The sequence below is a fragment of the Cydia pomonella genome, chromosome 22, assembly GCF_033807575.1.
Source record: "Cydia pomonella isolate Wapato2018A chromosome 22, ilCydPomo1, whole genome shotgun sequence".
NCBI classification, from domain to species: domain Eukaryota; kingdom Metazoa; phylum Arthropoda; class Insecta; order Lepidoptera; family Tortricidae; genus Cydia; species Cydia pomonella.
In genome coordinates this window covers 1948286-1965612 of record NC_084724.1, presented here as the reverse complement: position 1 = coordinate 1965612, position 17327 = coordinate 1948286, and the positions used below count along the sequence as shown (strand labels likewise).

At 39.9% G+C, this 17327-nt stretch overlaps 3 protein-coding genes across 3 annotated transcripts in view; 1 reads left to right on the top strand and 2 right to left on the bottom strand.

The window, feature by feature from the left end:
* Window positions 1-1447: 1447 nt before the first annotated feature.
* LOC133530328 (gastrulation defective protein 1 homolog) lies at window positions 1448-14933 on the bottom strand. The gene is made up of 6 exons (XM_061868233.1): window positions 14251-14933; window positions 13371-13607; window positions 13059-13170; window positions 6812-7007; window positions 5050-5246; window positions 1448-2386 (listed from the first exon to the last, which is right to left on the bottom strand). The coding sequence occupies exons 1-6, from the start codon at window positions 14527-14529 to the stop codon at window positions 1461-1463; spliced, it is 1947 nt and encodes a 648-aa protein (XP_061724217.1). The 5' UTR covers window positions 14530-14933; the 3' UTR covers window positions 1448-1460.
* Window positions 8029-12460, bottom strand: LOC133530389 (uncharacterized). Its single transcript, XM_061868302.1, has 5 exons — window positions 12154-12460; window positions 10432-12114; window positions 9767-9999; window positions 9105-9313; window positions 8029-8067 (listed from the first exon to the last, which is right to left on the bottom strand). The coding sequence occupies exons 1-5, from the start codon at window positions 12306-12308 to the stop codon at window positions 8029-8031; spliced, it is 2319 nt and encodes a 772-aa protein (XP_061724286.1). The 5' UTR covers window positions 12309-12460.
* Window positions 14934-15069: 136 nt separating the features above from the next.
* Window positions 15070-17327, top strand: part of LOC133530338 (digestive cysteine proteinase 1) — a 42885-nt gene continuing 40627 nt past the window's right edge. Inside the window, exon 1 of the mRNA XM_061868246.1 lies at window positions 15070-15234. The gene's annotated coding sequence lies outside the window, so the exon portion shown is untranslated. The remainder of the gene's footprint in view (window positions 15235-17327) is intronic.

Genomic DNA, 17327 nt, shown 5'->3' with positions numbered 1-17327 from the left:
CTTATAGTAAGATAAAAAGAAGTCTTATTGCTAAGAATGGCCGATTATTATAGGACTATTATATAGGACCAATAACTATAACAGTCACCCTACCTATCTCCTGTAAACTTCACGAACCCTCATGGCTGCGCCATTTATAAAATAATTCAAAAAAGTCCATACAAGTATCGAACATGCTCACAAAATTTCATAAAAATCAATGAAATGTGGCCTGTAGAAAAGAACAACAAAGGGTCTACTGCAAAAATCTAAATGTAGTTATCTGCCTCTCTATTGTTCAAATATGCAAGGGCGATAGACAGGCTGCAGACTACAAAATTTCAATTTTCGCGCTAAGCCTTCAGGACGTAAATAAAGCCTGACCTATATGATCACGCGCCATATTGCGGAATTTCATTGGAACTAAATTTTTCATACTAAACTGAACTGTCACCCTATACATGAGAATAACAGCGCCCTCTTAACAATGATCATATATGTCGGGAGTTACTTCCGTACGAGAGCTTTTCGCCCAAGTTAAAACTGAGACTCTTCGCGATAGCTCGGTTAACACGTTCACTGCGGTAGGGGGTCAAAATACCCCATGATAAGTATGGTTATTGTTATTACGAATTAGTCAATGATTACAGTCAGCGGCAGAAGTACTAAGAGGTCAAAATGATCTAAACACATCCATATTGTTATGAAAGCAACTGGATACCTAATTTTAAACACCCGCTTTTAGCTTCTGCTAACACCCTGTATAACTAAAAGTGTAGTCTATTAAGCGCGCGGTAATATATGCGATATGCATTTATCGCATAAAACGCATGCGATCAATGTAGGAAAAACTAGATTTTACCATATTTTACATTAGATAATCTAATGACACTATATTATATTGTTTTTTCTACTCGTCGAGTGTAATGGTTGAATTAAGATTTCGTATACCAAACTATAATTGCGTTCTTTTCGTGTACGGGCTCCCACTCAACTATAAGATTAATTTCGATACTCTGTAGTCGACTGTAAAAAAATGGACCAATCATGTGTCGCCGCGCTCCCATAGAAAATACTACTTAAACGGGCCCGGGGCGCGGAGCGGGAGTCGCGCGTTTATGTCTACTGAGATACTTATCAATTTTCATTAATTATTTAGGTATTATAGTATAATTTTACAAGTTTTTTTATTTAAAGTATTGTATACAATAGTGATATAATCAAGCTTTTCTATCTCGTACCTTACTTAGGCAACTCAGTAAGGTTCGTTGCCTAAACACAGTACTCGGACTGAAAAGCTGTCTATTATATCACGATTGTATAAAATACTATAACGCAATAAACGCAGCGACAAGCGCATTGTAATTTTTCATACATTCCATTAAAGCATGCGTTCAATGCTGCGTTTATCAAAACTTAGGAAATGCGCTGTCACACCTTGTAAATAAAACTAAATGTATTGATGTACTTTATTTTTTAAATTATGTTTTCGATTTCTTGGGATCCGAAGGTCCGTCCTCATCTCCATTCTGAAAGATCGGTTTCGGCTGAGTCTTCTTATAAGCCGGAGCGACCCAGAACGGATTCTCCTCTGCATCCTTAGCGTACTTCAAAATGGCTTCCCTCGGGTCTTGGTCATCATCTACGCGTTTACTTAACCCTAGATTCCTGATCACAAATGAACTGAGAGTACTACCGGAGGCAGCAACTCTACCACCTTGCCCAGAGGTTATCGGTAAGTCAGGCCGATGAGATTTCACCGGGTCTAACCTTTCTTTTTCCATCTTCTTCTTGCTAGTTCTTAACTTCTCTTGTCTGAACAGAGGTAAAGCATGAGGAGTGATTATCTGTTGAGAGCTTACTACTTCTACGGAGTGTTTCTTTCTATGTGTTTTCACTATACATAGCTTAGCACCTCTTAAACTTCGCTTCTGATCATAATAACATTTGACGACTCCGTTGCCACAACTGACAAATATTTGGTTTAATTTCGCATGCCAAATACCTTTAATAACATGTGATTTGGATACACCAATCTCGGTAACCTTTTCAAAAGTCTTAGTATTGTAAAATATAAGTCGACCGACTTCTTGGTTTCTTTGTAGAGACTCTCCGGTGAATACCATAGCATCATCCGGACTGAAACAGCAATCAGTTTGTTCGTATCTTGAAAATAGGTTATCAAAGACATGAAGCGGTTTCTTAAAGTTCCTTAAATCCCATAGTTTTAAGGTCTCATCGTTGCTTCTGCTCGCGAGATAGGATCCTAGATAGGAGTAAGCTATGCTCGAAATTTCGGTTTGTTTTTGATGAGCGTCTCTGAGCAAAACTGATGTGTTGACGAAGTTTTTCCTGTGGTCCCACATTTGGATGGAGCCATCGAAGCAGCCAGCAGCGACAGTGTTACCTGTTGAAGAGATTTAAATTAGAATATTGTTTTTCAAAAATATCGTGAATCTTTGCGTGTTTTTAATGAAATAAAACTATTTATTAACAAATAATTTAGAATATGTAACAAAATGTACACATTTGTTTAATTCAATTAGTAAAAATTTAGCGTAAAGTTCGAGATCGTAAAGTAAATGTTAGTTAGTACGGCTACTCCAACGGTGACATGGCGGTCGCTGGCTCATTCAAAAGTTAATCTTTTTGTAAAGCAGACATTATGGGAAACTGGTCACACAGAAAATGGCTTTATGATTTTTTTTAAAGACATTAGGTTTACTAAAAAAAGCGCGTACTTATGTACGATATAACATTTGATACTTGCCAGCCGGTTATCGATGAAGGAAAATATCGCGAGAAAACCGAACTAATCCAAGTAAGTTTCTCCTCTGGGTTGGAAGGTCAGGTGGCAGTCGCTTTCGTAAAACCTAATGTGTCTTCTTCCCAACTAGCAAAGTAGTCATATAAGATTGAGCTTATTCAGCTAATAAATCATATAAAAGTCATGTAGACGTGAATTATACAGCACATGTCGTATAAAGCCAGCTTATGCAGCTTTTTAGTTACTCAGCATATCAGTCATGTAAGCAAGTCGAGTAAACGTTTACTCGACTTGATTAGATGACTAATAAGTCATATAAGAAATGCTGAATAAATCACTTTTTTACGTGGCTTATATGACTATTTAGTCGAGTAACAGTGACTTATATATCTGACTTACGACATGTCAAGTGCAGTCGAGTAAAAGCAATGTAGTTTGCTATTATATGACATCATGTAACTTATACAGCACAATAGCTATATATGTTACATGCTGTCATATAAACGCGAATTATAGAACATGTTATATATGAGTATCTTATTCAGCGATTTAGATATTGCTGAATAACTTACCTCTACCTGATGCTCATGTGACTATTTGGTCAAGTAATGACATTTTATATGCCTTTATTGGAGCAGAATTAAACGTAGTCGAGTAAATGATACAACTTTGCTATTATACCACTATTTAGTATAAATGCTACCTTTTTATGACTGTTATAGCTCTTAAACATCATTTAAAGACATCCGACACGTTGTTTGGATATAAACATTTAGTATATGAAAATGGATTGGATTAAATGGAAAAACATGAAAAAGACCGGTGGATACAAGAGGAAAATGAAAAAGAAGCGGCAATCTATTATCACCAATTTAAAAACTACTCTTACGCAAGGAATTTCGGTAAACCGAAGTGAAGTGACAAGTGCTAATTTTTCAAGTGGTTCCGTAGAAATAAAAAATGTGACCGAAAAAAAACTAGTACTGCAGAGTCGGAAAACATGCACGTTGATGTTGGTGGCGTTGTAGAAGATAGCTCCGTACAGGAAATGGAACTCCAATTCAATGCTGATGAGAGCAGTGGATCCGAAGATTTGGATGATTTGGGGATGATTGTCAGTATTGTCAGTATTCACACAAAACTCACATTCCTCTAATGGATAGTGATCATATATAGCGTACTCTGAACAGTTTGGGCACCAGAAAAAAATGGTGTCGTGTAGATTTTTTATATTATTGTCCGATATAATAAAATGTGTGGGATCAATTGTCAACGGGGACGTTGAGTATCCGCATCCAATACACATCGAAGACAAAATGAAATGAGTCTCGCTCCAAAGCCACTGTACATCAGTATCACTCCACAATTGATCTTCTTTTCTTAAAAAACAGTCCACATCAGCTACAATGACCATATTTCACGGTGCTACTTGTCTCTAGAAATAAAATACTAAAATCTGTAAAAAGGTTTTTTCAGAAACTCTAACGAACCCTAAAATATGTCCGACAAAATATGTATAATGGCGCTTTGACCGCTAAACTTGCTATATAAGATGCGATTATATAGCTTATAACTGGATAAATGCCGTATAACCGCGGCGTTCAAGAAAATCATCAATATTAATTAAATTTATATTTAATTAACTAAGAATTATAGTGGGGCATTAAATATTTACTATTAAACATAGTTTACTTCATCAATAAACTTACCTTCGCAATACATTTCTACCATACGCCGACGTTATGAGCATTCTTAATAAAAACATGTAACATCATGGCTGACTAATAAAGAAAATACTTACCGTCAAGACTTATTAAGACGAATTCCTTTTTTATTAACAAACACTCAACTCGCGCGTGTAGTATCGAGTTATATTCTATGGTTTAGTAGCCTAGGATGCGATTACTCCACAAATATGCCATATAAATGGAAGTTACAGATCAGTTCAGTCATATTTAAGTCATGTAATTTGCTAATATACAGCTAAATTGTCATAAGATAGTCACGTCGGTGGTTATTATAAGATCTATAAGTGGCGGTGGTTGCAGTTAAACAACTTTTATATGACTGAAATGCTGAATAAAATGGGCCCAAATCGCGTCATATAAACGTAATGATTTCGTAATGATGACTAATAGTAAGAGCTAAAAGGATACCGCAGAAACGTTGCCGCAACCATTATATGACGAAATTTTGCTAGTTGGGTTCTTTCCAACCTGTCACCCCCTACTGTGGTGTAACACCTAATGTGTAGGCCTGCCAAAAGGGGACCTCAGACTGAGCCGTGGCAAGAACATTTGTACCGTCTCTAGAAAAAGCGCAGGCGGTGGGGTTGGTCTTGAGGCCGCTCTGTTGCCTCGGCTTGATGACGGCGCGGTGCTGGCGCGGCGCGGCGGCGCGCCACAGGCGGAGGGTCCCGTCCTGCGCGCACGTCAGGAACTCGTCGCGCGTGTGCGGGTGCCAGCAGCCGCTGTTCAGGGCCGCCGTGTGGCCTTTCGTCCTAAAAATTATTACATTTTACCAGCGGCGGGAAACGAGGGCCTCGTGAAAATAACGCACGAACTCTCGTAATTATTTAACTTAACATAAATATAATTTATTTCAAAACACGTATTCCCTGGTTACATTCATAAAAAACATATAGACTTAAAAATAGCGATTGTTTACGTGTGCCTGATTAGCTCGGTCCACACTGACCAAGCATACGCGCGAGGCATTTTCCATACGCGCCAGTGTAGACGTGCCTCGGCCGAGGCGGCGCGCTCGGTCGAGGAAAACGCGCGCCTCGCGTGTATGCTATCCCGGCTATCCCTGTGTTTCAGGCGAGATATATGGCAAATATTGTTCATATAAATTAATTTTCACTTGCAAAGTACACAATATATTTTAGCAACTTAATACATGAATCAAATAATTAATGTGTTAATAAGTTGTTAAACTAATTATTTTTGGAAAAATATGTCTTCTCAGAATCTCCATTAAAAATGTGTATTTTAATGTGGCACCATTTTGAAAAACAAATATATTTTCCAAAACTAATGTTTTGGTAACCATTTTTATTCAGACTATGGATATAATGCCGTACACGGCGGGAAGAAGTTGATACCTAGTTATATAAAATTAAAGAAATTTGATCGTCATGCCATGTAATTCTATTTTTTACCCACGACGGAACGGACTTTGTTTTTTTATTAAGTTCAAAGCATAAATTCTTTAAGTCGGGGGTTTCAAAATTATTTTATCCTTTTTTCAACTACATTTTAACCGTCGTGGGTTTTTTCAAAATTTTAATATTGTTTTTATAAGTTCAAATGTCTTCAATTTTATATCTCGAGTTATAAACTTCCCGCCTTGAAAGTACCGAATTATTTTTCGAATATTGCTCCAATTTGTCCAACGGATCTATCAGTTCAATTTAATACAAATTTATATACAAAATATCTGGGATAATATAAAAACGCAGATTAAACATTTTTAGAACCAGACATTTTTGAAAAGCAAACTCAGAAATGTTTTCAGCAATGTACTGGTCACCCTTAACACACTCTAGTTTAAACCTGACTCGATCTGGGGCTTTAAGCCTGAATTCACAACAAGGTATATTTATAGTTTTAAAACGAATACGGGACTTAATCGCGTAAACTTACGTTTATTATATGGCCTGAGTCTGCCTGTGACCACGAGCGTAACGTCACGTTCGAAACGTCAGGCCATAAGGTATATTTACTTCTTCATCCTCGTTTATTCATGACTGAGGGTCGCGACCATATGGGATCGTTATTTTGTGCATCAAGGCCCTCCATTCTGCACGATTTTTTCGCCTGTGTAGATCCCTGGCAGGCCTTCTTTATTTACAATGTCCACCCAGTGGGTTGGTGGATGTCCAATACCCCGTCCTCCATCCACCATGCCAACCATAATGCGCTTTTCGAAGTTGTCCGGCTCCCGTCAGGCTACGTATCCAAAGTAACTAAGGATCCGCTGGAGACAAATGGATGACGACCGGCGCTGGATATATTTCATGTTCTCTACATTTTTGAAAAGATTAACTGCAGAGATTCTTACCTAGCCATATCAGCAATGTACTGGTCTCCCTTTACGCACTCGAGTATCTCAAAGCCGTCTCGGTCCAGGACCTTCGCTTGAGCAGACCCGCTCACTACAAGGATGGAGTCTCCTGTAGCGGAATACTGAAGTGCCCGGATCGGATGCGACTCGCAGGGTTGAAGGGTGCGGAAGGAACGCATTGAGGAGTCCATTCCTGTAAGAATATATTATTTTATGGGCCAAACCCGACAGATTTTAAAGGTGTATTTTCTAGCGCGTAGCCAGCCAGTGAAGGGGGAGCTCTAGAAGGGGGGGGGGGGGGGCAGCTAAAGTTTTAAAGTACTCTCGCAATTTTTATCTGTAAATAAAAAAAACTTTACTTATGAAGTTGGCCAAAACTCATAACTTTTTTGCTCCTTATGACCTCAGGTTAAAAAATTTCGGGTTTAATTGGCCCACGGAGTGTAGTTGGTAAAATGGATTCTAAACCAAAACGAAAGGACATCTCACACAGGCCTTTGATAAAATAAAGTCAGAAAATATCCATAGTGTTAAATAAAAGACGTGTTGCTCGACAAGTATTTATTACGCGACTGCTACCCACTTCTTACAAATATATGAATATACCCATATATAACACCTTCACCCTTATTCTAAAACCACCCCTAAAGTGAAGTATAGTGTGCTACCTACGTGAGGGGGGAAAACATATACAGCTATTAAATTACGTTATTAACATAAGACACACTATAGACTAAAATTACGAGAAAAGTTAATGATGTACAACTAAGTAGGTATACATTTAGAAAAATGATGTTACCTAACTACTTATTATCACCTTCACCCTAAGTTTACAATAATTTTCTTTGTCATTAACGTAACCATTAAGTACCATCATTTATGGACATTGACGCGTAGCACCAAAAAGATTTAAACACTAACAGTCTAATTGGACTTATTGGCGGATATACATGTACTTATTTTGTGCTTATTATTAAACCAAGATTACATCATGTGAAGAACCACATGTTTTCCTGTTGACCCTGCGTTATTAGTTCGGTTCTTTCAACTCGGTTATTATTGATTTATTGTACTGATTACATATTACGTATTAATTGGTAGTTAGGTATTTAATTACTTGTATACAATGGGAGAAAGAGAATTACAAAGTACCAATTAAATAATGTATTTTACTCAATTAAAAGATAAAACAAAACTAATTTAGGTATTTAGCTCTAGTATTCGCCTGAAGGGCCATGTTTCATGCAATTAACCTATGACATAATACACAATTAAAAAAAAAACTTCCTACGAATTATAGTATTTCTTATGACCATCCATATCTTATTGGTGGGAACCGTGTTCTTGTTGGGCGGTTAGCCACCAGTAACTCCGGAGTTGCTTGACCTGCCGCGGGCGGGTTCATTACAATATTTGGCTGTGTCTCACTCGGCGCGACCTGTGTATTACCGGCCGCAGCGTCATCATCATCAACTCCTTCTGGCCCCCCCGCTGGCCCGGTGGAGGGTAAAGGATACGCTAAACTTCGATGTTGTGATGTATCGTGAGGATTATTAATTGGACTGTTCTGCCCCGCTTGATCTATCACTCTTGACCTAATTTGATCTACGTGCCTATGTACCGTTTCCGTTCCAGATTCATCCTTAACCGAATAGTTTGTACCGCCAAGGCATTCTACAATGCGCCCCGGGCACCATTTAGTGTTATTAGTACCGAATTTCCTATACCAAATTAAATCCCCTACTTGAAAACTTCTTTGTACCCCCTTTGCCTGCTTCCTAATGCGGTCCTGATGCTCGTGCGCTCGTGACGCCAGCTCTGGTTTTAAGCAGTCTAATCTGGCTCGAAGTGACCTACCTAGCAAGAGCTTGGCTGGAGGGTAACCCGTGGCGTAATGGGGGGTATTCCGGTAGTTCAACAAGAATCTACTTAACGCCGTATGAATATTAGTCCCTTGTTCCATACTTTTTTTAATTACCTTTTTACATATTTTTACCGCTGACTCACAAGCCCCGTTCGACGCTGGGTGGTAAGGTGCGGTTAAAATATGTTCAACTCCATTACTGGCCAGGAAACCCTGAAATTCAGTACTCGTAAATGGGGGACCGTTGTCCGTCACCAGCTGTTTGGGTAAACCGAAACGCGCCCACATTTCTCTAAACACATCTATTACGTAACTCGCTGACGTACCTGACATTTTAATTGCCTCTATCCATTTTGAATGCGAATCTACTACTATTAAATATTTTGCACCAGCCAATGGACCGAGGAAATCGGCGTGCAACCGTACCCAAGGACGTTCAGGCCACGGCCAGAGGCGCGGTTCGTGGGCCGGCGGCGCGTCCGCCACCGCGGCACATACGACGCACGCGCGGCAAACGCGTTCCACCGCCTCATCAATGCCGGGCCACCACACGTAGCTTCTTGCTAAAGCCTTGGTTTTGACAATACCCATATGTGGCTCATGTAGTTCCCGCAACACTTTTTCTTTACATGCCTCTGGTATAACAACCCGGTGACCCCACATTATACACCCGAGTTCTTCATATAGTTCATTTTTGCGATTTAAAAACGGTTTTAACTCTCTAACCTCTACGACTAATGGCCACCCATCTTTTAAATAGTTCAATACCCGACTCAGTAATACGTCTCTCGAGGTTTCATTACGTAGCAGCTTATAGTCTAGCAACATCGCGTCCGAGGCAAAATGTAAATACGTCTGTTCAGGAACCTCGTCGCGCTCCTGAACCCCGTTGTCACGATGACCCTGTATCATGCGAGATAAGGCATCCGCGGTATTTTGATCACTACGAACATATTCAATAGTAAAATCATACGCCGATAATAAAATAGCCCACCTTTGTAATCGACTCGCGGCGGCTGTTGGAACACCACAGTTTGGCCCAAAAATCGTAACTAGTGGTTTGTGATCGGTGCGGAGAACAAAATTACGGCCGTACAAATACTGGTGAAATTTTTTTATGGCGAAGACGATGGCCAGCGCCTCTTTATGCACCTGACTATAATGTATTTCCGCTGCCGTCAGCGCGCGCGATGCATACGCCACGGCGCGCTCCACACCGTCGCTGCCGCGTTGAGCCAGGACCGCTGCAATGCCGTGTCCACTCGCGTCACATGTCACCAGGCACGGCAAGCGCATATCATAGTGTACCAGGGCTTCCACACTGCACAAGGCCTTCTTAACATTAATGAAACTGTCATTCTGCCTGCCACCCCACACCCAATGTTTACCTTTACGAAGCAACTCGTATAGAGGAGCCAGAATGTCACTTAAATGCTTAATAAATTTCCCGTAAAAGTTCACCATGCCCAAAAACGATCTTAATTCGGAAATATTGGTGGGAGGCGACATTTTAATAATGGGTGCTATCTTATCCGTGTCAACCCTAACGCCGTCCTTATTTATAATAAAACCTAAATATTTAACCTCATCAACAAAAAACTCGCATTTGTTTTTTTTAACTTTTAACCCGTTACTTTGCAATATGTGCAAAACCTCCTGTATGTGTTGATTATGCTCTTGTATCGTTTTACTAGCGATCAATATATCGTCTAGAAAGACAACGACATGGGGCATATTTTTGAACAAATTTAACATGATCCTCTGAAATATGCCTGGACTGGAGGATAAACCATAAACGAGACGGTTGTATTGAAACAAACCTCTGTGTGTGTTAACCACCGTATAACTTGCCGTATCATCCAAAAGAATCTGGTTATAGGCCTGTGATAGATCAAGCTTGGAAAAATATTTGTAGCCACTAATATTACTTAACAGATCGTCAATCCTGGGCACGGGATATCTATCTACCATTAGTACCTTGTTTAGCGTAACCTTGTAGTCCGCACACAGTCTGATGGCGCCGTCCGCCTTGTGCGCCACCACCAGCGGTGTCGCCCAGTCCGAGTGGTCGACCGGTGTGATGACGCCCGCCGCCAGCATGGCGTCCAGTTCGGCATCCACGCGCTGACGTAACGCGTAGGGCAAAGGTCGCGCCCGGCAATACACAGGCACCGCCCCCTCGCGCAGCTGCAGCGTGGCCCGCCCGCCGGTGAAGCAACCCAGGGTTCCGTCGAACACATCTTTAAACCTGGAAAGGATGTCATTCATAGTAAGAGACGAGTTCCCATAATCCTTCACCAGCTTATTGACACTTAATACTTTTATTCGCGGAACCTGAATATCTAACTCGGCAAGCCATTGCCGTCCTAAAATATTAGTGGTTCCATTATCTATCACATACAAATCTAGCGTCTTAACACAGTCGTTAAATGACACTTCTACTTCGACGAAGCCTAATGGATAAATACGGGAACCATTATAAGCAAATAACCGAATGCGGCACTCTTTTAATTCTAGTTGACTAAAATTTTTTTGATAAGTGTCATTATTTATACACGAAAGGGGAGATCCGGTATCAATTTCCATGATTAATGGCCTATTTTGCACAAGTATCTCCATACATACCGGTGGATATTGACTTAGTCCCATTTGATATATGGGCCATTCGTCATCGCTGTCCGTGCGCCGGCTAAGGCCCGCACCCGAGCCCTCGCCTCCGTTGTCCCGCCAGCTAGCCTCCTCGGCCGGATCGGGGTGCCCCCGGATGCAGTGATGGCGCGCGAGCGCCGCGCCCGTGCGCGCGCCTCGCCGCCTCCTGCCCGCCGTGCTGCCTCCACGGCCGGTCAATGCCCTCTCGTTGTAGCCGTTGCTTCCAGAGCCACTTCCGTGCTCCTGACTGGTTCCCCAACTCTTAGTCGCTCCCGGTCTTGCCCTAGCTCTGTGCCCCTCCTTTTCAGGACACACACGCCTCAAATGCCCGACACGCGAACACGTGTCACATATGTAATCCTTAAATTTGCACGCGAAGCGCTCATGTCTCGTGTCGCCGCACGCCGTACACTGTTTTTTTCCAATCTGGCTGGCATTGTAGTGCATTCCTATCACCGGAGATTCTACCGCACTAGAATCTTTCTCCGCCGACTCCATTGTAGTCGCTATTAGTACCGCTTTACTGTATTCGAGTTTTTTATCCGCAAATAACCTCTGTCGAATCGCGTCACTGGTAATCCCGCACACGAGTTGGTCCCGTAGGTTCTCTTCTAGCCCGCTACCGAAGTCACAAAACCTCGCCATTTGTTTTAACGTGGCCACGTACTCGGCAATAGACTGGCCATTTTGTTGCCTGCATTGCCGAAACTTGTAACGTTCCGCTAACGCCGATGGTACGGGTTCCAAGTGTTCTTTCACTAAACTCACCACTTTAGCATAAGTTAATGTAGATGGCTTGTCCGGACTACATAAATTCACTATCAATTCATATGCACTTTCACCTACGTTCGCGATCAAGGTTGCTAGTTTCAAATCGTCCGTAACGCCGTTAGCTAAAAAGTACATGTCTAACCTGTCGCAATATAAAGTCCAATTCCCCGTTTTCACATCAAACTCCGAAAATTTACCTTTGCCAGCCATTTTTGTGGATAAAAACACTGTATTACACTATAATTTTACCATTCGCCGCCACTGTTAAATAAAAGACGTGTTGCTCGACAAGTATTTATTACGCGACTGCTACCCACTTCTTACAAATATATGAATATACCCATATATAACACATAGAGAAACGTGAAAGTATGCTTAAAACTTTAAAACTGTGACTTAGTTCCTTCGCGCAAGAACAGATCAACACTTCAATCAAATTTGGCGAAGGGTTCATAGCTTGGAAAAGCGAATGGTACCATAATACTATATGTACCATTAGTCGAGTCCACACAGAGCGAGCATACGCGCGAGGCAATTTCCTCACGCACAATACGGCCAGTGTAGACGTGACTGTGTGGACCGGCTATTGATATATATCTAAGGACGGGCCTTACGGGCAATAAGAATGGGGCCAGTACAGCGGTGTCACGCACACGAATTGGAGCCAATCGTGCACTCTAACGTCACAACGCGGTTGGTTGATCGTCACGCTTGCGATTGGTCGCAGCTAGTTGCGTTAGACTGCACGATTGGCTCGAATTCCTGAGTGACAACACTGAACTTGTCAAAGATGTGCCCAGTAATAATATATACTAATCTATGGATGTGCCGAGTGACGTCATATTGCCGAGCAAATTGGCTCGGGCAAGGCAAAAGTTACACGAGCATGCAGCCTCGTCTTTGCCGCGCAAGGAAATTTCCTCGCGAGGCTGCTCGCTTTGTTTGGACCCGCCTAATTACCTGCAAAATCCCAGAAGGAGACTTCATAGTCAACGGATCCTGTGGCCAAGCGGGCGCCAGACGGGTCTACTGCTAGAGCTACCACCGCTTTGGTGCCGTGCAGCATTTCTACCTGCAATACACACAGCAGTACATTATTATCGAGGCCCAGAAGTAGCCACTTATTGGCTGAGGATTCGTTTTAAATGGACGCCCTTGGGAGTGCGTTTAATTGAATCCGAAACCAGCCAAGTCATGTATAGTGCTTTTCTCAAAAATGGGGCAAGAAATATAAATATAAAAGAAATATTTTACAGAAGCAACTGTACTAACCTCATGACTATTAGGTATTCTTTTCTCTAAACTCAGTTCCTCCTCATCTTCAGAACTACTGAGCTCATCGTCACTGTCTTCTCCATCCTTCTTACTCTTCTCCACTGGTGGTGGGCCGATCTCACTGGCAGGTGGTGGCAGTGGGCCAATGATGTCTTCTTCTTCTTCGTCAGGAGGAGTCTCCTCAGGTTCCGCTGCTGCTTTGGCAGCTTCCTCTTCTAACTTCTTTTTGCTCACCTGAAAAAAGGGATTGATAAAACTGCATATTTAATAAGCAGTATTTCTAATTGACAGGATGGCTTTTTTTTACTTTTCAAATTCTCTATTGACACAATGCTTATTTTGGGAATGTACCAACTGCTTCAACTTCTACTTTTTTTTAACACTAGGTTGGTGGCAAAGAAGCATACGGCCCGCCTGATGGTAAGCATTCTCCATAGCCTATGTACACCTGCAACTCCAGAAGAGTTAGATGCGCATTGCCGACCCAGGGTCTAGTGTTATTTGGCTGCGGTTTTCTGTAAGGTGGAGGTACTTCCACAGTTGGGCTACTTCTTTTAATTCTATAGTATGAATATGAATTAAGAAACTGATGCAAATGTACAGGAACAGAATAAATAATAGTATTACCATACAGAAATGACACTTCTTACAAAACTGAAGTTTGACAGTGATTCAGGGACGAATTAGGCTGTCCCTTTCTAATGTATGGCACTATCCCTCTCGGCCATTTAGGGTTGTAAAAATTCAATTCATTATCTATGGTTGTGCATGTATAGGGACATCAATTTGAGCCAACCCTAATAAATGCTCGGGGGAATGATGAGCCGGACGGAGCCGAGAAAAGCCGAAAGGAGGAGTATCTTCCCACTGATATTACCTCTTGTGCGGTCTTCCTAGCCTGTTCCAACATCTCTTCCACATTGAAATTCTTAGCCTTCTTCCCGAAATTCTTGATCCCCATCACTTGCTGCACATGCTGACTCTCCAAATCATCCGTTATTTCGTCAATCTCCTTCTGCTCCTGTATCGGAGTGCGACCAAATGTTCCAAAACCTGAGGTGGATGTATCTGGGCTGTTTTCTACATTTTTAGTATTTTCGGGTGCTTTGGCGATGTTGAAACTGATTTTGCCGAATGATATGGGCTTTTTACTCATGTTAGTATGGTAATTAAAGAGGTTTTTGAGAGATATAGCGATTTTTTGCTATAGTAAACAAACGAGATCTCGATGATGCACTAAAACGAATACTACGATTAGAATGAGCTAGGATTTGATTTAATATATTTACGATATAGTATATTACTAGCAAATAAATTAATTAATGACTCAATGTTTTCAAAATCAACAACTCATGAGATTTATCACGAAACGAATAAGAAATCAATCAATCAAACAACGTAACACAGGTTGTCAAAACTGACAGTAATTACAAGAGCACTCACTGGTAATGACAGTGTAAAATAATAGTGATGCTCATGACGCATCGTTCCTTGTTACCGGTTTTTGAAATCGATTTCTAAATAATGAAAATTACATAAGAACAAATAAAAACTCATATTATAAAGTTTAAAGTAAACGTATATACTCTAATTTGAATTAATATTGCACCGAAATAACATCTATGGAAAACGAAATATATATTCCAAAAATTGAATCGATATTCGACAGCAAGTCATCGAAACAAATCATCGATCATCGAGGTTGCATTTGTCATTCGTCATTCGTTTTGATTAATCGAAAATATCCTTGAGTTTATTTTTATTTCTAAGCTTAAATTTATGAAGAAACTAGTATTTAAGACTAATCAGTTGATAATAAAGCCAATTAAATACAAAAGGACTAGCACAGGAAAGACCTAAGGTAATGAAAATATCTTTGTTAGTTTTACGTACCACTCGACTCTGGCATAAAAATAAATTTCACATTCACCGGCATTTTTCTACGCAAATCTTAATAATTAATTGTTATTCTTTTGTGAGTAATAAAGAGAACATGATTTCATTTGTGTCGTACCTATGTCCATAAAGTTTTTTGATGCATAATTTGATATAATTGGAGTAGGCAGATACTTCACACTAACTAATTAATGCCCAAGTCCATGTACAGCTAGCTTAGAGATGAACTCTAGTTTCCCTAGTAGCCCTTATTAGGGTTCCGTACCAAAAAGGTACATAAAGAACCCTTATGGTGAGACTCTGTCCATCAATCTGTCTGTCTGTCTGTCTGTCTGTCTGTCTGTCACATTGCTAAATATCTCGAGAACCACTTAAGCTATTGATTTGAAATTTGGAATAGTTATGCACAATGTTAACCCAGACACAGTGGAAGTATTTTTTTATTTTGAATAACTATGGAAAATGCCCAATATGAAGAGGGGGCAAAATTTCAAAGTCTAGTCACTAGACTCTAGTGAATAGGTCAATTGGGGTATAATTTGAAAGAGATCAAATTGAACATTCAAAACGATTTTTAAAATTTAAATGTGAAACAGATACCATATTAACATTACTATAAATTTTACAGGAAAGATATAATCAGATCTCTATCTTGACAACTTTTTTTTAATTAACAAAATACATTTCTGAATTCAGTTTGCAATTTAACCAACTTTATATGTATTGATTACACTTGAAATTTCTATAACATTAAAGAAGCTGTCAAATAAAACAATTTTTGAAATTGGTTCACATGAGAGAGTATTATCCTCTAAAAACCAACATACATTACACTGCGAAAATTAGTTACACAATTTGCCGAGAGATGACACTGGTCACAATTATACTTAGTATAGGTACTTCTGATGTGATTTGCCTTTTTAATCACACAAGATAATGCAAAGTTTGCACGGAACCCTCGGTGCGCGAGTAAAATAAACTCGCACTTCGCTAGTTTTTTTTAGTATAATGGTAGGTAGGTTTTAAAAATAACTGAAACAGGATTCTAACACTTGTAAAATTTTCAACAGATGGAGTGTTATTATGACACTCACTTTTTATTTGTTTTATCGTATACGTTAAAATAAGCATGTTTTGTCGGAAAAACTCCAATTTTTATGAACTATATTTATATATATATTTTTTTTTATGAGGTTAACATAGGCTACATTTAAAAGTGGTTTAAGTGCATGATTCGATAATGTAAATTGAGCACTTTATTCACCAACAAACTGGTTACAGTTTGCCGATATCATAAATTTTGTCTGTAAGCATGTACCGTTTGAGTAAATAAATTTAAAAAAAAACAACTTTGAAATATGGTGATTGAAGGAAAAAAAAAACTACTTGGGTTTTTCAATAATTTTTATTGTGCGCACAAGCACATATTTGCCCACTGACGTAAATTAAAAAAAAAGTACCTATATTTCTTTATTGCTTTTAGATATGGCGACACATGTTGCTGTTTTGTCATAATAGTTAAAATATCTTCAATGCAAGCATTTGGACTATTGTTGGTAATTAAAATGAAATTTCTTAAATACCTATTTGTAACCAATACAAAGCCATAAATTTTTAGGGTTCCGTAGCCAAATGGCAAAAAACGGAACCCTTATAGATTCGTCATATCCGTCTGTCTGTCCGATTATGTCACAGCCACTTTATTCCGAAACTATAAGAGCTATACTGTTCAAACTTAGTAAGTGGATGTATTCTATGAACCGCATTAAGATGTTACAATACAATACAATACAATACATACATACAGACAGAGTAACTTTTGTACCTACAACAACAATATTATACATCTTGACCGCTATATACTCTGAAAGAGAAATCTATTATACATAGGTAATTTTTAGGGTTCCGTAGCCAAATGGCAAAAACGGAACCCTTATGGATTCAGGGTTCCGTAGCCAAATGGCAAACCCGGAACCCTTATGGATTCGTCATGTCTGACTGTCTGTCCGTCCGTATGTCACAGCCACTTTTTCCGAAATTATAAGAACTATACTGTTG

Coding starts and splice junctions, on each gene's coding strand:
- LOC133530389 (XM_061868302.1), bottom strand. CDS start 12,308: ATGGCTGGCAAAGGTAAATTTTCGGAGTTTGATGTGAAAACGGGGAAT. Junction 12,115..12,153: donor GTAGGTGAAAGTGCATATGA/ATTGATAGTGAA, acceptor CAAGCCATCTAC/ATTAACTTATGCTAAAGTGG. Junction 9,314..9,766: donor TCACCAGTATTTGTACGGCC/GTAATTTTGTTC, acceptor TTGTTATACCAG/AGGCATGTAAAGAAAAAGTG.
- LOC133530328 (XM_061868233.1), bottom strand. CDS start 14,529: ATGAGTAAAAAGCCCATATCATTCGGCAAAATCAGTTTCAACATCGCC. Junction 13,608..14,250: donor CTAGGAAGACCGCACAAGAG/GTAATATCAGTG, acceptor CCCTTTTTTCAG/GTGAGCAAAAAGAAGTTAGA. Junction 5,247..6,811: donor TACATTGCTGATATGGCTAG/GTAAGAATCTCT, acceptor AATAATTTTTAG/GACGAAAGGCCACACGGCGG.